Source organism: Pyrus communis, chromosome 3 (assembly GCF_963583255.1).
Source record: "Pyrus communis chromosome 3, drPyrComm1.1, whole genome shotgun sequence".
Lineage (NCBI taxonomy): Eukaryota > Viridiplantae > Streptophyta > Magnoliopsida > Rosales > Rosaceae > Pyrus > Pyrus communis.
Window position 1 is genome coordinate 1,572,332 of NC_084805.1, and position 24,777 is coordinate 1,597,108.

Genomic DNA, 24,777 nt, shown 5'->3' on the forward strand with positions numbered 1-24,777 from the left:
AAGTTGGATCTCTTGCATGCTAACCTTTCTGTTACGTACTCTTATTGCATGAAACTAAGCCTTATTAAAGTAAAAATGGTCACACCCTTAGCCCTTTAGGTGATACGCTCAGGGAAATGGTTAATGATTTTTACAAGCTCTTGTTTATTTTTATTTTTTAATATTTTCAGAAATTTTTACAATCTTTTACTGCGCAGTAATAGAGTGTAAAAATCATATCTATGTATTTATTGTTATCTATGTTTACAATGAACCTTCTATTCCATGAAACAAGATATAAAAATAAAAATAAAAAGGACAAGGGCATAAATTAACAAAATTCGGTCAAAGGCCTCATTGGTCCAAACATTAATTGATAATCTATTTAAATAGTCTGGCCCCATTAGCATTATTTTTACAGTAATCATGTTTTTTACTAAGATAATTCATAATGACAAGTGAAATTTGGCATGAGTACCATGGTGAAGGGTAAAGACCAAGGCTATATAAAGGGTGAGGAGGCTTAGCTTCAGAGGCAGAAAACCAAAAAAACCCCTTCTTAACGAAGGATGGGAAAAATGGTGCCTTCACAAGTGACCTCTCTTGTGGTCACTCTCCTAGTGGCAATAGTCTCTCTCACATTGCCTTCAGAAACTTCAGCCAACTACCCTTACACATCTCCACCACCACCGGCCTCTCCTCCCTACCATTACAAGTCACCACCGCCTCCTTCTCCTTCTCCTCCAGTGCACTACTCACCACCTAAGCATCCCTACCACCCTAAGTCACCACCACCTCCTGTGTACTCACCACCTAAGCATCCCTACCACCCCAAGTCACCACCACCATCACCAAAGCCTTACCACTACAAATCCCCACCACCACCTCCTCCTCCAGCGCACTCACCACCCCCACCTAAGGAGCCTTACCACTACAAGTCTCCACCACCACCACCCAAGAAGCCCTACCACTACAAATCTCCCCCACCACCTCCTCCTCCAGTTCACTCACCACCACCACCCAAGGAGCCTTACCACTACAAATCTCCACCACCACCACCCAAGAAACCTTACCATTACAAGTCTCCTCCACCACCACCAAAGAAGCCCTACCATTACAAGTCTCCTCCCCCACCAGTGCACTCATCCCCACCACCAAAGAAGCCCTACCATTACAAATCCCCACCACCACCGCCACCACACAAGAAGCCTTATTACCCTGTTCACTCACCACCTCCACCTAAGAAGCCTTACCACTACAAGTCCCCACCACCACCTTCTCCTACTCCTCCTAAATACTCACCACCTAAGCACCCCTACCACTACAAGTCGCCACCGCCACCGCTACCACCCAAGAAGCCTTACCATTACAAGTCCCCACCACCTCCTTCTCCTACTCCCCCTAAATACTCACCACCTAAGCACCCCTACCACTACAAGTCACCACCACCTCCACCTAAGAAGCCTTACCACTACAAGTCCCCGCCACCACCTTCTCCTACTCCTCCTAAATACTCACCACCTAAGCACCCCTACCACTACAAGTCACCACCGCCACCGCTACCACCCAAGAAGCCTTACCATTACAAGTCACCACCACCACCGCTACCACCCAAGAAGCCTTACCACTACAAGTCTCCACCACCACCACCACCGCCCAAGAAGCCTTACCACTACAAGTCTCCACCACCACCACCTCCTCCAGTTCCCACACCATCTCCACCCAAGAAACCTTACCACTACAAATCTCCCCCACCACCCCCTCCAGTCTATAAGTCTCCTCCACCACCAGTTTACTCACCACCACCACCACCTAAGAAACCTTACAAGCCACCAACTCCTCCAGCAGTTCACCCACCACACGGTTACATCTATTCCTCACCCCCACCTCCTCACCACTACTAGATATTGAAAGCTTAATTGCATCAAGCTGGTAAGCTTCTCCATTTTATGTTATCATTCATTAGTTAGTTAGTACTACTGTTGTCAATTTGGAAATCACTATACAACCAAATGCACACTATGACAAAATAACATTTTCCTATAAATTCTTATTGACTTGTGTTTATTTCCTTTTTTGGCTAATAATCCTTATTGGCATATGCTTAATGTATTTCCAACATATCGTTAATTACTCAATTAATATTTCTTTTTCTTGATATTCAGTAGTCGTGTGTAACAAATAGACCAATGACAAAGACCTAACAAATAACAATAATATGTCTTTGCAGGTAAGGGAAGAAGAAAGGTCAGAATAAAGAAAGGGACTGTTGAAGTCGAACAGCACACCTTATCACCACACAAAGAAGAAGAGAAAGAAAAAACGAATCTCCACACAGCTATTGATGTAACGTGTTTTATATATGCGATATCCGATAGAGGTTCATATTTTCCTTTCCTTGTAATATTAGACAGTTGTAGGGCACTCATGTTTCGTGTATTTTATTTCCTGTTTCTCCAAAGAAATGGTATATGTATGTTGTTTGTTTCGACCTTCCAATGGAGATCGAGGTGATCATCATAATAATAAAATAAATACATTCCCCAAATTTTACTTAATTTCTTATTTTACTCTTTTAATTAAATTTCCAAATAATGTTATAGAAACCATGTATACCACATTGGTGTACCATTTATTCTCACAAGTAATGTATACATGTCACGTCAATTAATTAGTTTTATCTCATTTAATATTGATTAACTTGCTTACATTATATGGTAATAATGTGGTATAATTATGTGGCATCATCGTCCTTAACATCACTCTAAACTTCCTGGTAATAATATATGCAAGCGGTGTTAACAAATCAAAGGATGAGAAAGAAGAAAAACTATTTGCAAATTCTTATTCTTAATATTTCATAAACACAAAATAGAGAAGACTATGAATTGTTTGAATGCCTACTAAGTGATCTATTTTGTCAAATCATCTTAGTATTGTATTATTTAATTCAATTAAGTGATCTATTTTTTTTCAATTTGTTTTCCATATTTCATGGCTTAAATTTGTGATTACTTTTTCAACATAAATGTCAAATACTTTTTCCAAGAGTTAATGTTGTCTATTATTTATCCGTTGCTGGGAAAAAAGTTAAAGTGGTAATCTTATTGATAAAACTTAGTTCACTACACTATATGTACAATTGTCTTCCAGTAGACCATCGTGGATAAAAAATCAAAAGGATTATCGAAACTCCAAAAAATTCTCACTAGTAGGAGAAATTTTTAGTTGTGACGGGAATACGGGTGGTATACCACGTGTTTCTATGTAAATTGTGAGAAATTTTATTTTTTATGTTATTAGCTTTTTAACACACATATCTCATCATTTATATAACGACACGTGATATACCACCCCGTATGACGGTCACATTGAAAAATCTCTCCATTAGTAGAAAGATTGTTCAAATTCTACAATGAACCACAACAAGTCTAACTCACTAGGTCATTGCTGATTGACTATCATTTTATAATCATCTGAGAGCAATATTTTTTTTCCAAATAAGTTATTACTAGAAGCAACGTTTTAAGTTTTAACCTAAATAGGTATCTCAACAACGCTAGGGTTTGAGATTAGTATTTTAAGCGACGACAGAGCTCTTTCTTTTCTTTATGTTATCCAAAGTCTTTTTCTTTTTTCTTTTTTATCAAGACACTGTAGGTCTCTCTCAAATTTATGGATTTTGGATTTTAGTTATGTATTCTTAGTGTGGAAAGTTGACTATAAAATAAGTTGACACTTGTCCTTTAAACTAATGCAACCGAACAAACTTGTAGTTAACAATTTCATGAAATCATAACATGGTGGAGTGAGTAAGTGAAGAGGAAAGACAATTACGTCGCTCATTCTAAAATTCAAACAGAGTTTGGTTTATACGCAAATGAGTGGACAAACCTTCCAGTGGATGCAACGGTGGTCATGAATTATGATTGTGTGTAGGGTTTCAAGTTATGGATTGACTGTCATGCAAAGTGAGTACGTAGTGTTGGAGTTTTGAGCGCCTTTACTCCCACATCAGGGAACTCAAGGGAACTCAAGGGAACTTGAGGTCCTTATATTAAGTTAGTCACCTTTATTAGCGATTAGGTGTTGGACCATTTGGAATGAGGATTGAGGTTTGGGTCACTAATTGTGTGAATTAGGCTTAATGATTATACCATAATATTAATATAATGTTAATATTAATTAATCAAGACAAAGGCCTTGGGGGCCTAAGAATTAAAATTAATCTTATCATTAATTTTAATTTTGAATTAAGTTTTTAATTAAAATTAATTAAAAAAGTTTTGATTAATAGACACAACTATTTGGAAAGAGTTGTGTAACTTCAGATACATCCAAAAGGTATTTGAAGAGGTATGAAATAATCTATATAATTGGAGTCTCAGTTCCATCGTACTTCATCCTTTTATTTTTCCTATCTCTCCCATACAAAACCTTACAGAGAGTAAACACACAAAGTAGTTCACCAGAATTCTATAATGCAATGCGGGTTGTAGAATTAGATAGTTGTATCCTGGTCGAGCAGACGTCATAGAACCACAAGCACAAGAGTGGGACGGAAATACTGTTCGAATGACATAACTTTTGCTCTAGCCTCTATCTGTAATTCAATCAAGTTAGTATCAATTTAAATTCCTGTATTTATTTCTGTAATATCATTATGTATTACAAGTATATTTCGTTAATAAAGAATTAGTATTTCAGTTTCTGTTATTTTATTTATTTTCTGAATTGTTCTCCAACAAGGGAGATAACGATTTTAAAAAAATGAGCGGGTTGAATTTGAATTGATAATAATTAGTAAATTATTTAGGGAATTGTTATTAGCACTAAAAAAATCTCATTCTACACTCCTGATAATTGTATTTTTCTTTCTAATTATAGGAAGTTTGGAGTGGCAAATGATATGTTTTGAGTGCTAATAACAATTCCTATTATTTAAAGTTTGTTAAATAGAAAATGCTGTTAAAAATGAAAAGATGAACTAAGTAGTTAAAATAGTTTTTTTGACACTATTCCCTTGAGTTTAACAAAAATTTAACTACTTTATTTAAAGGACTCGGCTTTTCTATTATAACTGTCGTATTCAACATAGTTGCAATTAATGAACTTAAACCATTTCGTTATGACCCATCATGGACATGTAGATTAGGTAGCTAATTCTGATTTTGACTCGATCACATCAAGGTTATCGTAATTAGTGTCGGTTAATTTTATATGCGTCTCTGATCTGATTACATTACCATGGTACGTAAACACGTGTATCCATCTGTAAGACTCAAGATTTATAATTTTGTTTTGTTTACTGTTTTTGTGAAGAGATTAATGATTTGATTTGGCACAAGAAATACAGTTCATGAATTATGAAAGTTGAGCTGAATCTGGCCGGAATGTAGGCGATGTTACGATTGAGATATATGAAGGAAACATAATTCTTCTTTTATAATAAAAATAAAAATTTAAAAAAAATCAGAGCAAAACTGCATCATGGCCAACATTCCAGCCAGATTCAGTTCAACTATAATTTTCGCCAATTTTTCAAAGCTGATGGATGTTAGTAGATTTGCGTGGGGAACACTGAAAAGGTCAGATTATGAAATACCAGAAAACTATTGACATTTCAATTGCTTAAACCAACCATGATAAAGAGTGCTATGAATTATTTTTCAAAATTTGATTAAATTGTTTCATCCAGATTATAATGAACATTGTTTCATCGAAATTAGTTCATCAAGATTGCTTAACTGGGGTAGCTTTAACACTGTATTAGAATACGAAGAGGCTCTGCTTCGCAAGAACGTTCAAATTGTACACGTAATTTGACTGTCCTACACACTTTTCTTATATCTCTCCAATCAACTTTATTTTTCCTTTTGAATAAATTAAAGATAAAGAAAGAAAACCATTTTGCTTTAAATGGCAAGAGATTGATGAAAATCTACTCTAAAGAAGGGACAGGATATATATAAATTAAAATTCATCATGTACAAAGTAAGCGTAGGACATTTTCATCATTTACTTTGTCGTCCCCATAATTCTTTGCTCTGCATATTTTATCTTTGTTGGTGGTCGATGCTTTGGTTGGCTGTCAATCGCGACGGACTGTAGTAAAAATTGTCGGCAACCAACCATGTGTTCTTGCATGCCCGATGTTCTCGCCACCTCACGTGGAAATTGCCAGTTGGAATGGGGGGACCAAATTTCAGTTTTTATATCAATTTTTTTTACGTTAAAATTTTCTTGTGATACAAGTCAATGGTTGAATTTGCAGTAGAAACAAACAAAATAAGTGGACGAATTTGATGAAGTACAAGAAAAAAAAAAAAACTACAACTTAAGTGGGTGACGTGGTTATTCACCCGGACAACAAGGAAGAAGACATGAAATCGGAAACACTGGATGACGAAGTACACAAATTAAACTTATCTAATCCATTTTAATAAATCGTGGCCGGTGGTCGGGAATAAATCACAAACTTGCATTCCAGATACCTCACGAGCTTGATTCTTGTTACTAACAAATTACACGATAGTGATCAAGAGAAGGTTGAAATATCATTGTGAGACGTCTTTCTTACCCCCGAAAGATGAACGACCGTAATGAAACCACCAACTGATCTTTTTAAAAGGAAAGAAAACCTAAGCCGTCCTAATACATGTTGTCACTCATGGGAATTAGAGAAGAAATATTCATTAGCCACTTACAGCCGGATGTTTATTATATTAACTAGTTACAAAGTCAAAGGATTTTCATTGAATGGAATCATAAGATGTAAACATCTAAGATTAATATTTGGAAAATAATTAAACTCAATCCCACCGCGTAGTTCTGTAATGAGTCTATATGTATAATAGAGTTTTTAGATCTAATAGTTAGTTATGAGTATTCATTCTTACTCTTGAATTTTTTTTACTGATACTCTCTCCTTAACCATTGCTTGTAATCACTACTAGAATTTGGATTCTTTTAATCATAGGAGTGCAATACTAATTCTTAATCTTTGTGTTAACCATAATATCATGACACGTATCACTAAATATGATCAGCAACTAGAAGAATGAGAGAACATGTGTGACTTAAGAAAATGGATGTGATTTTGGACTTTTTTTTTACTTTATGCACACCCGCTCTTAAAAAATCAGGTAAAAGATGTGTGAAAGGTGAAAAACGGCCGTTTCCAACAAACATAATTCACTTTCTAAATGTGTACTCTGTATTTTTTTCATCAAGCAAGGAAATGGTGAAAAGAAGAATGTACATTAATCGTATCTTATGATATATTGCTCTTCTCAAGACAACTAAGAAGTCAAACTTAATGTCAGAGATTAAGACGTTTTGTTGGCTTGTCATTCAAGGAAAGCTTAATACATATAATATAGAATTGGGAAGGTTAATTTGTCTGTATTTTGTGTAAAACATGATCTGGATTTCAAACCCCTAGACTTTTTGTTGTCCTACTCACGCAGCCCATTTCCAAGTTCCAACCCACTCAAGTCCCAACAACCCTATCCAGGAAGGCCAGCCCAGAAGTTAAGGATGTGACCAGGGTTGTAATACCATCTCGAAGGGATAAGTCAAATCATAAATGGAATGTCGCATAATTAAATTTAAATGTAAAAAAGAAGTTCCAACGATAGTTTTTCTGGACCCTGGAAGAGTAGATAATTGTGACTTATCACCACCTATCCTATTTTTCGAAAAAAAAAATGTCAATCCTATATGGATTAATATACGAGTTTTTGGTATCAAATTTGACATGAAAAATGTGTTGGCAATTAATTCTTTAATTATTTTATTATGCAGATCCTATTAATGGATCAATTCTAAGCTTAAAAATTATTTTAATTGATTTCTTTTTCAAAATGGACCCTACGGATATTAATTATAAATTTGACATTGCCAAGTCAATCATTAAAATTAACATTTGACATTTAGTTTTTGACTTCTCTATTGGAGATGTTCTAATTAGCTTCAAATGCCTTCGAGTTGAACTCATGTTTGGGTCGTTTTAGGCACGTTCAATCTCAACTTGTAAGTAAAAGGAGTCGGGCGCGGACAAAATATTCAGTTTGCTACAAAGAAGAGATAGAAGTTTAGTATGTTCAGCTCGTAAAACTCATGAACATCTCGTATCATTTTATATTGGACGTGCAATCACTTGAAAGTACAGAGCTATGCTTAAAGCACAAATTATATCATTTGAACCAAGCACCTGGTACTTGGCGCGACTCATCAATGCAGCTCTTGCATTTTGTCCTTCGATTTCTTCAATATAAAACCGTAAATAAATAGAAATGTGCAAAATAAGACGAGTCTGATAAAATTTCAATAGAAGTGTTCCATACGAACATTGTGCCAAGCACTTTTCAGCTGTTGGATCGACGGAATTTTACTACTGCTAGGCTAACAATATAATTTCCGTTCGATCTCTTTCATAAACGAAACACTAAAACATGAATCGATTTATCAATCACCCGATTAACATACTCCAAGAAACAGGAAAACAATCAGTCACAACTTACTCGCAAATCGCAATTAAAACGAAAGAAATTGAGAAATCCGGACAAGGCTACAAGCAAGTCAAGTCAAGATCGGCAAAACATTTAACAAAACCCTAAAATCTGTCATATTTTCTGACCATTCGAGTCCATAACAGAATGCCCAAGCTGAAAACCGTAGATGAAATATGCACAAAGGGATACTGCACCAAACGTACCTCCATCGCGAGAAAGATACACTGCGTTTTGTGATCGCATCTACACCAAGCTCTTCGTCCGACATAACCATCACTATACATATAGGTATAGAAAATATCTAGCATAGCGTCTTCATCTCATTTCTCAAACAGACAAATATTATACAATGACATTCAACTGGGTGTTTGCTTCAGATGAGTTCTACAACAGACAGGAAATCAGATCATCAAGCACTAATCACTAATGACATCGTCTTGAGCAATCTCTCTAATTTTCTCTTTCCTTGAGTGTACAGTATAACCTCTATATTCATATGAGAAACAAACGAAAAAAACAAAGCCTCATCCATATCCCAAACGCCTAAAAATGAGCCGGTCAGAATGTTGCAAAAAGAGAAGTTTCGGTTATTTCAGAAATTTTCTGAGTCGTCATAACTCTCAAGTGCCATTGGAGGGTTCCGAAATTTCCTGAGATTTCATGCATTTATTTCAGTGTGGGGCTGAGAGAACAAGGAGAACCAAACATGAAGAAAGACGGGAGAGAGTGTCCTACCTGGACTTCTTGGAGGAGAGATTCAAGTTGAGCTGTTATATCGGTGAAGGAAGGCCGATTGGAAGGAACTGAATCCCAGCATCTCTGCATTAATTCCAAAACCTTGGGGTGTCCATTATTCGGAATTTCCGGTCTCAGCCCCTGGGAAATAGAATGTCAAACAAAACATAACTATTTAGGCACAAAAGAATTTGGATAAAATACTACGCTGAGTGAACAGCCAAACCAGTTGGTATGTACCATTGTACATGATTTCAGAGGCATAATTTATACTTATTTATATTATAAGCAACAAAAATGTCATCAGATTATACCGAAATTTGTTATTCACTAAGTTTTACCCTTTTCTTGCGTTTATAAAATATATGCGTGTTTTGTAACAGCTTTTTTTAGTTTGAATGGGAGGATATTCAGACCACAGGGTTACAAACATAAACTCAGGCATGTCATCAATTCAAACTTTAATTCCACATGTAGAATCGTCAACATTTGTAAGATACACACATGGCGAGCAACAGGACAAAACACCATAGAGGAAAATTTATAATCAAGTTGCATGAACTGTGGATTAATTGGATTTCTTAAGCAGCAAATACAATGTGGGCTATAGAAAACATGTCTTCATGCATCAATATTCAATACACAGACGAACAGATATAAATAATACATATGTATTATAAATGGATATACGAATAAACAATAAACCTGTCTAACTCCCAAGGCAGCTTGCAATGGAGTCATGGTATCATATGGAACCTGCAATACAAAATCATACGAGTTTGAAAATAAATAAATAAAAAGATATTAAGAAGTTCGATAATGTCCGCATCCTAAATTCCTAATACACAGAGGAAGCATACTTTGGCTGTTACTAGCTCCCAAAGTACAATTGCGAAACTGAACACATCTGCTTTCTGATCATATGGTTGATGGTTGATAACCTTGCAAAATACAAGAAACCAATAAGATATTGAAATAAGAATGTAAATCAATGTCGTCGAACTACGGTGCATTTGCTATGGTAATGATGCAGTAACAAAACTAGAATGTTGACATCCGAAATGTGATTAACAAAACAGGAAATTCAATGAACCATAGCCCGCTTGCCAAAACAAAGGGATATTAATAATTGTTAATGATAAGCTAATCAATCCATAGATCACAACGAAGGACCAATTTGTGAACCAAGTCCAACAGTTTAAGAGTTGACAATAATTTTCGCGAAGAGACAAAGCAGGAAAAAAAACAGCAGAGGAAAATATTGAACCAGAAGAATCAGACCTCAGGTGCCATCCATCGATAGGTTCCAGTCTCTGCTGTCATTACTCCCTCTTGATTCTGAAACCGAGCAACACCAAAATCTGCCACCTTTACAACCTGAAGGCAAACAAGAAAATGATTTTCAACTGTAAAAGAAAAGAAAAACCTATTTGTTTTTCCTAAACAGAAAAATAGAATAGCCAGGACATGAGAGGAGATTTCAACCATTTTTACCTGGAAATCTAACCAGGAAACAGTTTACCCATTATCATAAACAAAAAATACTGTGTTTAGCTTTGAACTTTACTTATAGTTAATAGAAAATATAAATATACTTGTCGAAAGTAGAATTGCATTACCCCACATCTTTAAACACAAATCTAACTTCATCATTCATGACATCCTGAAAGTATCAAATTCACCATTGACAAAAACTTAGAAGACATCAATTCCAGTATGTCCATGAGAATTTTGGTAGAATTGAACTTTTGACATGCAGATATACGTCTCCCATAATCAAACTTCATACCTCAAAGCACAACGCACAATTACCCTATATTAACAATAGACGGTTTGGTTACTCAAGTCCAATAACTACAACTTATATCAACTAAAGCAGCAATAGATCCACTGAAGACGTTAGCCCCTTTAAAAAAAATTACAAACAAATCTATTGAACTTTATCTTTTTCCTGTCGCCTAAGTAAAGCTATACATGTACAATGACAAATTAAATCAATACAGATATCATGAATATGCGTAGGTTACATTTATGCAGAAAGTGAAGCTGCCAAACAAGCAAACAATAACCTTTAATTCTTACATTGTTAGTGTCCATTAGCAGATTTGCCGTCTTTAGATCCCTATGAATTATGTTATTATGATGCAAATACTCCATTCCTTTACAGACATCAATTGCAAACTTTAGCAGTTCTGAAAGCTTCAAGATGTTTTGATTCTTATGCAAATAATCATAAAGACTTCCACCGGGCATATACTCTGCAACAAATAAAAACAAATGAATTTTCATAATTATTAACATAAGAATAGAGAACAAAACGACAGAAGAGTGGAAAAGGAAAGATAAGATGTGTGTACAGTCAAAACAACTTTTAATTGTTAGAAGCAGCGAGGCACTTACTGCTAGAACATGTATCTGTAAACATTAGACACCAAAAACAAAGGTACTAATATGCATAAGAAACATATGATTAAGAGTGGTAGCCATAATATCGAGGATAAAACCCATAATTTCCAAAGCGCTTTAACATACAGAACTGCCCTAAGCCTTGTTACCATTCTGACTTATTAAGGTGATCAATGACTAATTTCAACATGATAACTAGGCCAACTCAAGGAGGGAATTGCGCTAAACAACCAGGGATAACGAAGCTTAAACTCCTGAACCAAATAGTCTACTGCCAACAGAAATCTACCCTAGCTCTTGGTGCCATTTTAAGGTAGCCTGATGATGAATGACTACTATTAACACTTGAAACTGGACCAACTTTCTCAAATAAAGTTGATGAACGAGAATCACCATCTGAGCCGTTTTCATTCTTAATTGGAAGATGATGAACCAACCTCCTTAAATTTAGAACTTTCTTGTTTATCCTCTGAAACGCCATCCCAGTTCTGTTTACTTTCTTTATGAAGTTGATGTCTTGTGCTACATGGATATACAAAAAACCAAAAAGAAACAAAACAACCAAACAAAGCTGTACTCATGACATAATTTTTAGCATCCATTACAAACAAGACATATTTCTGAACAAAAGAAGAAAAACAAGTGTTAATAGTACAATACAGCAACAAGTTGGCACTGGACTAATTATACTCATCTAAAACTACAAACAGATCTAAACAGTAAGGCTTTACATAAAGAAATCAAGATGAAATCAACAATAAAGCTCTACCCATAAAAAGATACCCTGCCAAATACTATCCCAAAACTCTCAAGAAACAACATCCAAAGGTAATCCCAAAACAAAATCTATCCCATGAATGATCTACATCCTTCAACTCCTAACCTACATGAAGCTTCATAATACGCACCAAGTTGCCAAGGGCGGGCTGATTGACAAATTACATATAATAGGGAATTCCCATAAGCATGACATCCAAACAGCTTAGAGGAATTTAAAATATATAACACAAGTAAAATCTTCCTAAATGCTGCATACTCAGAGAAGAAGTATTAGCACATCCAATACTTAAAAGAGTATAAATAAAGTGTAAGTATGTTCCAACAACAACAACAAGGCCTTTTCCCACTAAGTGGGATAGGCTATATGAATCCTAGAACACCATTGCGCTCAGTTCTGTGTCACATCTTCTGTTAGATCCAAGTACTCTAAGTCTTTTCTTATAATCTCTTCCAAAGTCTTCCTAGGTCTTCCTCTACCCCTTCAGCCCTAAACCTCTGTCCCATAATCGCATCTAGTGTAAGTATGTTCCAAGAAAGATATTTTTAGTTCCATTAATACTTCTCTTGATCCTAATAAAAAATTTCAAAAAGAAAGAATGAAAACTTTGGTTGGCTACACGTATATCGGTGGAAACCATCCGATGTCATTGACTTTTTGTAGAATGATATCCTTTGGTCCATAAAAGATATTTAATGAGATCCACTTTGGCGAATGGTAAAAGGGGATAGCTTCTAAGAAGGGAAATGTGAGTGTGTCAGTGTGGATGTGTCTCCCTTTTTATGTTCCTTGTAAAGGAATATACTATGCTTCACTAACAAAATTAAAAAGTAAAAAAGAAAAACTATAAACAATCTGATGCTTATTCTTACTTTTCTTAGTTGCACTGCTTCTAAAAACATCTCCACAAGTAAGATTCTGATACAGAATGAACAACACCACGAAAGAAGCTAACTTAACAAATATAGTAAATGTTGGAGGCAACCAACAGGAGAGTTCCATACCTGTCACTATGCACAAATGTGGAGACTTTGTACATGCACCGATAAAGCGCACAACATTACTATGATGGACCTCTCTGCAATCATAAAACGAATATAATATATATCAGTATTGCTTAATAGCAATACGCATGCCAACTTAACCTATAAAATGGAACAACCGTTTTCTTTTCCCTTGAATAAGAGACAATTTATTATTAAAGAATAAGATACAGAGAAGACACTATGAAAAACTAGAAACAGCAAAAGGTGGAACCTAGCCATGAATTTTAACTGCCTAGATGTGTGAAATGCAGCATGGACTAGCTGCATTTTACTCAACTATCAGAAAATTCATTCACTTTATGGGTTTCATGAATAGTGACAGCTAATATACCACAAAATGAAAGACCAGCTGCCTTAAATGTGATTTTTTAAATGACACAATAAGACATGTTTCTTGGTTCCATTTGTAATTACATTTGGCATATTCTTCCAAAGCCTCATCAAAATAAAGACCAGCAATCCTGGATATTCAACCAGCAAATACAGAAAACGTGAAGCATTCTCTTGTCATTCCCAGAGATTATAGGAATTGCTCTTGTACAGGCTAGTATAGAAGTTCATTATGGAGGATGTTGGAAAATAATGGGAAAATCTTTAAAAGTTTACAAGTGGAGAAGAGCTCTCAATAGAAATGATAAGAATGATTTCATATGAAATCCCCAGCAGGGACCAGCCTAGATTAAAAGAAGATAAAGATAGAAAATTATTCACCTTAAAATTGCCACTTCTTGAGCAAACTCATCCTCTAGAGCATCATTCAAATGTTCAGATCTCAAAATCTTAACAGCGACATCTTGACCAAGATAAATTCCGCGATACCTGAGAATGAACAGTAATATAAAGTTAAGCAGCAGAGAAGACTATAAACGAATAAAGGAATGCCAAAAATAAAACATATCTTACAAATCTCCACATGACCCAGATGCAATTCTGTCTCCTATCTTTAATAATCTTCGGTCTATTTCCCAGAGTCCTGTCTTTTCTTTCACCGATAATGCTTTCTCCACAGCCGAATGAGAATGTGAAGATCTTGACCATGACCCCTAAATTACCAAACAACAGATACGTATTACTATCTTATAATTCTTGGATTATTTTAGAATTGTGACGAATATACCTCACTTCTAGCAATTGCCTTTTCCATAGCTTCATACAGACCATCTGTATCCTGACCACAACATTGCAAAGTCAGCAACATTTGAACTCAGCACAGTTGTCATAAAATTAATATAATCGCAATTCCCCTTAATGTATTCTGAAGACATTTTCTTGGAGGAACTGTAGCTTTTTCGACTTGTCCAATTTGATAAAACCCCATATTTATAACAAACATATTGGGATGCATTAGATCCAATAATTGTAGCAATGCCATATTACAGCCCAGAGATAAACACTGACTAAAAAGCGTTCATCCATGCATAAAAAAAGAAAGCACATAAACAGCTTGCAGTATAGCAAAATCCATAGCCAACAAAAATAAGCATATTGTAGTAGTAGCAATGTACCACATATTTTAAGAAAGGCCATCCAACGTTTCATGTATTGGAAATTACTCATTTAATAATATAATAACATGCAAAATTTCAAGATACAAAACTCTGACAGTAGAAAGTAATCTGTGAATGACGATAAACATATTATATAGTAAAAGAAAACTACCTCAACAAGCCATCCATCCACCACAAATACATCTAAAGAGTAGCCATCGGTCGTCGAGAAGACATGTGCTTCACGGATGTTAAGTCCTAAATCCGAAAGCAAGGAAGAAAGCTACAAAATAATGACATAAGTTAGAAAGATGCGACCACAGTATGGTTACACTTCTGCAGTTATCTTGGATTCTACAACATAAACAATGCATATACTATGTATCAAATGTACTGAATAGTCAATAGTCCATTGCTACCCTTAAATTCATTTTCCACTTATTTCAGAATTTGAAGGCTATAGATTTATAACTTTATATTAATGCAAGAAATCATAATGACAAAGAACTCTTCCAATACAACGTCTTCTCACAATTATATTTGATACCCAAGCTTACTGCATTGAGGTGCCAGCGTGTGAGGTCTAAACTCTAGAGTTGACACAAAACATCAGATGGAGAACCATAAAACATGAATGACAGACCATCACGGTGTCACATGAAAACAAAGATAGTTGCTTGAGTTATAAACATTAGGTATTGAACTCACATTTATATTAGTGAGTACCAAGAGAACTGCTTAAGTGGAGACAGAGTATTACAGGATAATGAAGCTATCAAATGATGTCAAATTTCAATACCCTTTAACATTGAAGAAATTCTGTACATGTGGACACTAAAACTACAGAAATAGTATCACTTGATGCTATTCAATCAGATGATCCTTTTGATTATTAATTGAAAAAGGAATGCTGAATCCAACTTCATGATCCAGAATGTAAGTGCAGTATCAGATAAGCTTGTCCACTATCCTATCATACTAATCTTATATGACCCCTTTGAGATATAACTCGTTGAATAGTTGAACTTAGTTTACCAAATAGACCTTCAGCTTTAATTTGCAAACACGTAAGGGAACAATCAGCATATTTTCGGGCTTCAAACTCTGATTTCTTTTCAGATTCTAAGAATATTTTGAAACTGAGATCGAGGTAAAACTCCAGGTGGTAATACCAAACTTGACAACAAACGAATAAATTAAACCTTCTCAGTCATACCTGGCTAAGAAGCTTAGGCTTGTCAATAGTTGAAAATATTACTTCATGAATGGGAACATGTGGTATATCTTGCCTGCGTTATACAGCCCAATGGTCAATATCATTTCTCCATACTTATAAATGTTTTTTTTTTAAATGAGAAACAAAGTTTTACTAAAGAAACTCAAAAACACAGTACAAGACTCTGAACAAACTGGTCCACCAACAAAATGATTCAACTAATGAAAAACAAATCTGAATTACACCTATGACAATGTAATGGAACTTTCAAAATTACCCTATAACAGCTTCCCAATCTAATAAGATGTTAGAAATTGGTAGATCCCTAAAGGATGGAGAAAAACAAGCCGATAAGCATAAATGTGATCTCTCAAATATACGTCCACAGTTCATATAAAAACTGCACAATTAAAATATAAAGTAAATGAAAAAGACTCCGATTTTAGCGGATTCAGTATCTTTCAACAAAACTATACGTTAGGCCAATTGTTGATAAAGCATTAATATCAGCATAAAGAAAAATTATTTTCTATTTTTAATTTTGAAAATAAGACCTTTAGCATATTACTTCATAAATATGTGTATTTACTATTTATGCGTGCATGCATATGTTTGTCTTTATACAATTTCATTATCACATTGTACACTTCTATGTATCATGTCTACCCTTTATGCACATGAAATATCATATACAGTAATTGCTTGTCAACACATTCATTAGAGCTTTACAAATCGTTTATCTAATTTCTGTTTGATAAGATACAACAAATTTATCAGAATAAAATTTTGACAAAAATAGTGCACATTAAAGCAAGAAGAAAGTAAGTTTTAAACAAGTGTCTTCCAACCTATAGAAAGAGGGCTTCTCAAAATTCCACCTAAAACTTTAATACTGAGCCTATAATAAGGCAACATACATTATTCTACCCCTAATTGCTACAAATTCTTGATGCTTGACCCATAGCAATTTTTCGGTGTGTATCTCAATTTTAACTTAGTCTTCATCATCCCAAGTCCTCAAAAATGTATACACAAAATATGAGAAGTCAAATGAAGCAAAACAATAACTAACTTCGCTGCACATAACAATCTGCTCCATAACTTAACCAATGCATATGTTCTTCCAAAAGAAAATGATGCCAAGGTAAAAGTTAACTTTCCTAGGAACCAGTGGATTCCATTAAATCTTTAGGGAAAAAAAAACTGCTAGAGTGACAACCAATCAACCTTCAGAATAAAGAGTTCCTACAAAAGAGTTCCTCAAAATAATTAGGGACCAAAGCCATTATGACTTGTTGCTCTTGATATGCAATGGGTTTCTATTGAGCATTTTCATTTTGGGTATTGTTGGTCAGAGACCAAAAGCTTGCGGCTCACTAAGATAAAGTGAACGAGTAAACCAATATATTGGTGGCGATTGAAGTATCAAATGGTAAGCATTAATCCCGCACACTCTTTCGATTTTTTAATATATTTTTGCTCTTCCATCACTTTGTCTTTATTTTAGAGGTGGACCTTCACCAAGAGCAAACAAATATTAAAAAATTGAAAATGTGTGGGAAGTAACATGGAGTGTGAGAAAATCACCACCCATGTGAAAAAAATTAAAAATCTTGTTATAATGAACCCAGTAGTGCTTATTCTAGAACAGAAAACAAGCCAACAAACTTTGGTTGAGTACCTTTTGGGAGAATTCTTGGTCAGATGTTTTCCATCCATGTCCTTAGCATTCTTTCTAACATCCAAATTTAGGTCCCCGAGCTTAGAGCAAGGTTCAAAGTCAGCCGCACAATTCCTAGTTTTACTCAGAGAAATGATATAAATAAATGCCAACCAAAAAAGGTCCACAGATCAATATCCACAGAGTCAACGAAACCCTCGTTGGGAAAAACTACGGCAAAAAGCTTAAGCACTCAGAGACAGAGTACAACACAGATATAATACGGTTATTACCTATCATGTGACAGAGTAGCTCCTTCACTAGTTTCATCACATGATGAACTTGGGGTTGAAACAACACTTGTACATTGTTGAACATCATCATCTTCGTCGTCTGTCCCCATAGAAGTATTCTGATCATAAGTACATAAAAGAACCATAAAATGATTAACATAAGAGGAACTTAATGACAAATAAAATAGAAGGGGAAAAAAGAACTAATGTCACATTGGAACACCACACCACCATAGTTTCTCCTGCCTTACAAGATTCTGTAAGATCTTATTTTCAAGTGTAGTCAAGGCTTCTTTAGGTAAAGTGACAGTCAGTACATGCAACAGGATTCATACATTACTACACATCGTGATTGATCCAGATCCTGGTCAACAACATCGTGATATCACGAGTCCAACTTTTTTTCCCAGAACCCAACAATGTTTCCAATAAAACAGCCAGTAAGAAAATTCGTATCAGACTAAACGAAGGTATAGTTGAAATGCTAATTAATGATAATAACACGTAAATGTCTATCTGACGTAATGCCTTTTAATTTTATTCCAAGAGACTAACCATGTGGAGAATCTTATTGAAAGAAACTTGTATCATTAATTTATCAAAGCAGTATTATTTCTGAGGTTAAGACTAAGGGCCTAGGTAAGGGAACTTTTGTTGAGTACTAACATAATGACTATCACAAGCAAAACTAGTGCGACAAACAGTCACCAATTAGAGATAAATTTTTTAAATGAACCTACAAGAGTTTACAGTGAATGTGAGGTTACATTAGAATTTGGTTTTTAAGAACTAATTACTGTCTCGTACACTTGTGATGTAGACTCAAGTTTTCAAACCCAAAGCGCACAAGTTTGCATTAGTAGGCAAGGAATCTATAGTACTACCATATTGGAACTTGATATCATGCACCAACTTTATCTTCTTCTTCTCGACTGAAGCCCTTTACTTAGTGCAAGCCAGAGACAAAATAAAGTAGTAGTACTGAACCATTTGTGTTACTTATAACCTTCTTCTTCTCCGTCGAAACCACTGCTCTATACCTTTTAAGGATAACATTTTCCCAATTATTCCATCATTTCTCAAAGCTAACCATGGTTAGGGACATTATGAGTCAGAGTCATTATCAAGGAAATCATTGATGCCCCATCTTTCTTTGCCACTCTCAATTACTACATATATGAACCTTCTGTGGCTTTAAAATGAAATACAGTATTCATCCAAATAATTTAAATTTTTTTCTGGAAAATAATGATTATGTGAATGCAAGTTGTTGCAAACAATCTAAAATGTGGCTTTTTATAACAACGGGAAATAAATTAATACTTGGTTTAGCACTGGGACTCAAACGCTAGTTCAGAACAAGATTCCAAACATAAAATACTGAAGCAAATGATGCGGAATACCTCCATGAAACGGATATGATACACGGGCCGCTTCTCTGGGTCTTTTGCCAATGCAAGAAGCTTTTGATGTAACAAGACATCTTCCACTCTATCCAAGTTAACATCAAGTCCGTAACTGTGCAGAAAACAAAATTAGTAAAATAAATAAATAACGTAGAATTCATAGAATTAGGTTCATCATCCTCCACATCTAAAGAAAAATGAAACATTCATGCCATGGCTCTTATGAAGTTTTACAGTGGAAAATATCTTGGAAAATATAGTGAATACTTTTTTCCCAGTAAGGTTTTAAACAAAGCTTCAACATAACATAAGGTCTAGAAAGGTTTGCCTTGAAATAACATTTCTTGACAGAGACAGACCTAAGGAAAATTTTGTGCCTCCTGGAAAGGTACTTCCAAAAAGAATTGACTGCAAAGTGCGGAACTAATTTCAGTCCACAGACTCCTTACACACATTGCAAAGTTTCAATTGTAAACTTTACACTAGTCACATGGTCAAACCGACCAACTCTTACAGAAATAATAGGCAAGAAAACAACACTCAAACAACACTTCCAGCTCAAAAAATAATCATGTCCATACAGAACAAATATTAGATCACATAACCAATTTGATATTCAAACATATGCACAAACTTATTCGTGCTCAAACATTAAACACTTCACTGATACCACTCCGAAAGCATACTAACTCAAGAAATCAATCATGTTGGGATCATCATTTGAGACTCTAAGAGCTTCACAAGGGTTCGTACTTCAATAATACTATTCATACCATACTTCACCAATCCCAAAACTACCGAGAACCAGTTAACTAAATATCTTCATAGACCTACTGAAACGTTCATGTTGAGACACCCCTGTCTAAGAAAATGAGTTTCTCTCCAGCTAGGAGATCAATCACAACGCGGCACGTGTCAACACCAAAATAAAGCTTCTAGAGTCCCACATCGACCACGAACGAAAACAGGCGATTCTCCTCAACTATAAAAGGAGATCGTTCTCGCACAATTGATCCCTGACGATCTTATTTTGCTTAATCTATTATTAGACCTCACTAAGTGATGATTCTGTCCAAATCCTTGTATCATGTAAACTCTCTCTACATTATTTATGAGAACTCCTCTATCCTATGGACGTAGCCCAAATTAAGGTGAACCACGTACATCTTGTGATTGCTTCCCTTTTATCTCTTAACTCTGTACATACTCTCATCACTAGGTGACCGAAGCAACGTAGCAAGGATCACATCTTGACACTTTACGTTATTCCAAAGTCAACCCAGTTTTGTGCATCAACAAATACAATAATGTTTTGTTCTGAAAAAAACTAATTCCAGAAATAAATCAATGGCGGAAATTCGTTAAAATTAAAGAATAAAAATAAACGAAATGAAAAACAATCTTATAGAGGAAAGCGATCGAAGGGGAATACCTAGCCGGCAAGCGGTTGAAGTGACCGTCCAACTGTTCACGGAACTCGGGTAGAGTCAGAGCGTCTTCATGGCCGCTCTCCACCAAGCGGTTGTAGACGTCGTTTCGGACATCGTAGTTACTGAAGCTGACGAAGCTTCTCGGAGGCGACGAGCTCTCTCCGACGCCCTCGGTCAAATCCATAGGCGAAGCTCAAGTCAGCAGGTATTCCATGAAAATACAGAAGAGAAGGAGGAGAAAGCGAGCTCGGAGAGTTGTCAAAGACAAGCAGAGGATCTTTGACTGTTGGTGGAATCCGGGAAGAAGACGAGGATCTGTTGGGGATTTCGGGTGGAAAGCAGAGGGCAATTTCGTCATACAAAATCACTGTAGCATCGTGAAGTTTCTAGAGAGAGAAGGCTAGTTCGAAGGAGGGAATGTCATGGTTAGAGTGAGTGGGTAGAGATAGAAAAAAATAAGACCTCCGTCTCAGCAAGAGAGAACTTTTTCCATTTTTTAATTTCTTTTTTTATATATTATATATCAAATAATGTGGATTGGATATGGTTGAAAATGTGGGGCAATATAATAATGTTTTGTAGTTAAGAAGAGGCCTCGGGTTTTGCTAGATTCTTTTCGATGTAATCGTAAATACGAGACGGTATGTTATACGTTGTTATTCAAGTAAATGAAATTTGTATTTTAAATTTATTCTCTTAACTTTTATAATAATCAATGATGTATGTAACCGTGTTCTGGATATATTAACAACCCACTCTTAGATTTTGGGCACAATTTCTTGTGAGTCACATCATGTTGTATAGAAGAAAATATCAAAATATGGTATGCTGTTTACCCGTAATCACATAAAAAAAGCTCATACCATAATTAGCAATTGTCTTTTACACATCCTTCTTAGTTTTTGTTGTCGGATCAAAATAATTGAAAAAAATTAAATGACAAAAATTAACAAAATGTGTGTCGAAAGTAAAAATAAAATGTGGATAACACATCCCTTTTTCTTATTGTGAGTAGCATATCCAATCACTAGAAGCATTAGATGTATCTTATGGAAGTTGAAAGCAAGTGTTCTGTTTATAAGTGCTTACAAAATTACTTTTTATTTATTTAATACGAAAAAGAGATTACAAAGTAGAAGTGCTTAGAGAATAACACAACAAAACGATCAAAAAGCATCTAGCGCATATAAAGGTACCATTATTCCACAACTGAGAAACTTGAAACTTTATGTCCAAGATTAGCCATTGCGTCCGCTACAAAATTGACTTCCTAGAAGAAAGAAATGAGAGTCCGAATGTCTTTGAGTAAAGTAGTGAGTGTCCATGGAAGTTGAATATTGTGTCACCAACAATCATGACATTCCCTGCAACTTTTGACATCTCTTCACCCTCAATTAAGAGTGAAGGATATAGACACGTTCTGATCCAGATATCCAGGTAGATACCAAAATTAAAGCATGTTGACTGACATTTAGAAGTCGACGAAGTCATAACATACAAATGACGTGTAGATTGTACGAATAAATTAAAGATTGAAAACAAAACAAATATATAATGTGCAATGAGTGCGATGAACCTTTAATAAATGCATGTAATGAAAAGCTGACATCTAATTATACACAGCCAATATTCAAAACATATAGGTATGTACACGCAATTTAAAAAAAAAATAAGATTAATAACATTCGAATTAAAACATTTATAAGTTCATGAAAATATGCTGACTCGAGCTTCTCCTATGGACATGGAAGATACGTCTGGTGATGCATTAGAATATGATCCCCATACATCTTTGCATATAAATTGGCCAAGATAGGAAGTCTTTGACGGATTATGCGGTTTACCACAATTGACTTCGAGTTTTAGAAGAGCATCACACTCTTTGTAATGGTATGGTCAATCACCTTTGGGATGGTCGAGTATATGTTGAATGAGTCGCTTAATATTGCTTGTTCTTATATTCCTCTATTTTTTTTTTTTTTAAGTCGGGTATGATTTAATTTATGTAATTGTGTGTTTTTACGTAATAGTGTGCTTTTGTTTATATTCTCAGTATAACAACAAGTATAAGCACAAAGATAATTATCATTAAGTATATTGACATTAAATTACATAAAAGCATTGAGCAAATAGAAATCATAAAAATATTAACATTACATGAGCATAAAAGAATTGAGTAAATATAATCATAAACGTCATTCTACGTGGCAACATGCCGCTAGCTGATGATCCAGTGGTTAAGGATAGATTGTGAAGCTTTTTTCAAACTAAAAACTGAAGGTCTTAGGTCCGAAACCCGTTGCTGATGTGGACGCCAGACTTGTGATCAGAAGAGGCTGAAATGTTTCTATGAGTCTTCCCGAACCCTGGAAGATGTGAATAACCGTGGTTTGCCACTTATTGTCCCCTTAAAAAAAAAACAAAAAAAAACGAGAGAGAGAGAAGAAAAAAGAACTCCATAACCAATGGGGAGCTCTCCGTAGCTCGTCTGACTTCAGCAGTGATTGAATCAAATGTCCACTTTGATCTGCTTGAGGTGGCTACATCACCCTAATCTATGGAAGTTTATTATTTCCAAATCTATCTACGACTAACCCCCAAAATTTTCAAACATAATAATACTTCGACGAAGTGGAATAAAAATAAATAAAATAAACTTTGAATTTTGCAATAGATACTCGAGGTGTACATATACAATATGTGGACATATACAAAGATATCGATGTACATATACCTTGACGAGAAGCTTGAGGCAAATATCATCGGATTGGGTGTAGAGCCCTTGGTCTTTTTGTTCTCATTTCTGGCAACAAGATCAACCTCATATACATCTGTACATACAATATTATTAAGTAACATGCTCCTTATACAAAGGATCTATTTTTTGAAAAAGAAAAAAAGATTAGGTGTGGGACTCAATTTATATCGAATTTCAACAATCCGAACCGTTTATTTTGTAATTCTCGATTCATAAATCATCCTTACAAAAATTCAATTCAATCTGAAACCATTTGTCCATTTAATTATCAAGTTCAAATTTCATTGTTTCTTATATAACAAAGTATTTGTTCATTTCTTTTGAACCTAATTAGATATCTTAAATATTTCCGATTTAGCTAATATTTTGCAATGATGATTTATGAGGTACAATTTAAAAAAAATAGATGGTTCGGATCATTAAAGTTCGATGTAGTGCGAACCCCACAACTAATCTCCATTTTTATTATTAAAAAAAAAAAACTGATGAAAATAGTTTGAAATCTTTGAGTTTTAACGATAAGGACAAAATAAAGGGTAAAATAAATAGTATCAAGATTGATTTTTTAGTGTAAAAATATGATTTTTCGTTAAAGTTAACAATAACGATAATTTTTCGTTAAAGTTCTCTACAAAAAAAAAAAAAAAAAAAAGGATCCCTTTCCTTAAAACTTCCCATTAAGTAACGCACATGCAATACAAAAACGAGACAGAGAGGGCGCTTGGAGCTCAGTTGCTCTGGTTGCTGCTAATTGCCGATGAAGCAAAAGTTTTAAGAAGCTTGATAGAATAATGAATATAATGGAACTTGATGACGTATGTGAGAATATGATGAACGTTATATTTTTTGAAGCTCTTTTTAATATGCCAACAAATATATTAATTAATATCTCTAAAATTGTTGATTGTGTGATTATTGTAGAGTAAAATTTTGATGCATCTGAAAAATCATCACGTGTTATTATTTCATTCAAAACTATAACATATTTATTTTCTTTTTTTATTTAATATTTTTAAAAGACTAACATCTCAACTATGTCATCTACTCATATCATAACACTTGAACTT

General features: G+C 34.8%; 2 protein-coding genes across 2 annotated transcripts; one reads left to right on the forward strand and one right to left on the reverse strand.

The window, feature by feature from the left end:
* Positions 1 to 505: 505 nt before the first annotated feature.
* Positions 506 to 2,527, forward strand: LOC137727935 (extensin-like). Its single transcript, XM_068466802.1, has 2 exons — positions 506 to 1,911; positions 2,210 to 2,527. The coding sequence occupies exon 1, from the start codon at positions 549 to 551 to the stop codon at positions 1,881 to 1,883; it is 1,335 nt and encodes a 444-aa protein (XP_068322903.1). The 5' UTR covers positions 506 to 548; the 3' UTR covers positions 1,884 to 1,911; positions 2,210 to 2,527.
* A 6,021-nt stretch (positions 2,528 to 8,548) lies between these two features.
* On the reverse strand, positions 8,549 to 21,402 carry LOC137728678 (serine/threonine-protein kinase STY46-like). The gene is made up of 16 exons (XM_068467412.1): positions 20,955 to 21,402; positions 19,520 to 19,634; positions 18,117 to 18,235; positions 17,845 to 17,958; positions 16,164 to 16,236; positions 15,120 to 15,230; positions 14,578 to 14,628; positions 14,364 to 14,503; positions 14,172 to 14,279; positions 13,419 to 13,492; positions 11,313 to 11,488; positions 10,512 to 10,607; positions 10,091 to 10,171; positions 9,936 to 9,986; positions 9,231 to 9,371; positions 8,549 to 9,145 (listed from the first exon to the last, which is right to left on the reverse strand). Exons 1-16 carry the CDS (start codon positions 21,134 to 21,136, stop codon positions 9,116 to 9,118), a joined length of 1,662 nt encoding a protein of 553 aa, XP_068323513.1. The 5' UTR covers positions 21,137 to 21,402; the 3' UTR covers positions 8,549 to 9,115.
* Between the last annotated feature and the right edge of the window lie 3,375 nt (positions 21,403 to 24,777).

What these genes read in the sequence shown, in the direction of transcription:
- LOC137728678 (XM_068467412.1), bottom strand. Translation starts at nt 21,136, where the DNA reads ATGGATTTGACCGAGGGCGTCGGAGAGAGCTCGTCGCCTCCGAGAAGC. An exon ending in TCTGGGTCATGTGGAGATTT is followed by an intron (nt 14,280 to 14,363) that starts GTAAGATATGTT and finishes GTTCATTCTCAG; the next exon opens with GTATCGCGGAATTTATCTTG. An exon ending in ACATTTGTGCATAGTGACAG is followed by an intron (nt 11,489 to 13,418) that starts GTATGGAACTCT and finishes TATTTGTTGCAG; the next exon opens with AGTATATGCCCGGTGGAAGT.
- LOC137727935 (XM_068466802.1), top strand. Translation starts at nt 549, where the DNA reads ATGGGAAAAATGGTGCCTTCACAAGTGACCTCTCTTGTGGTCACTCTC.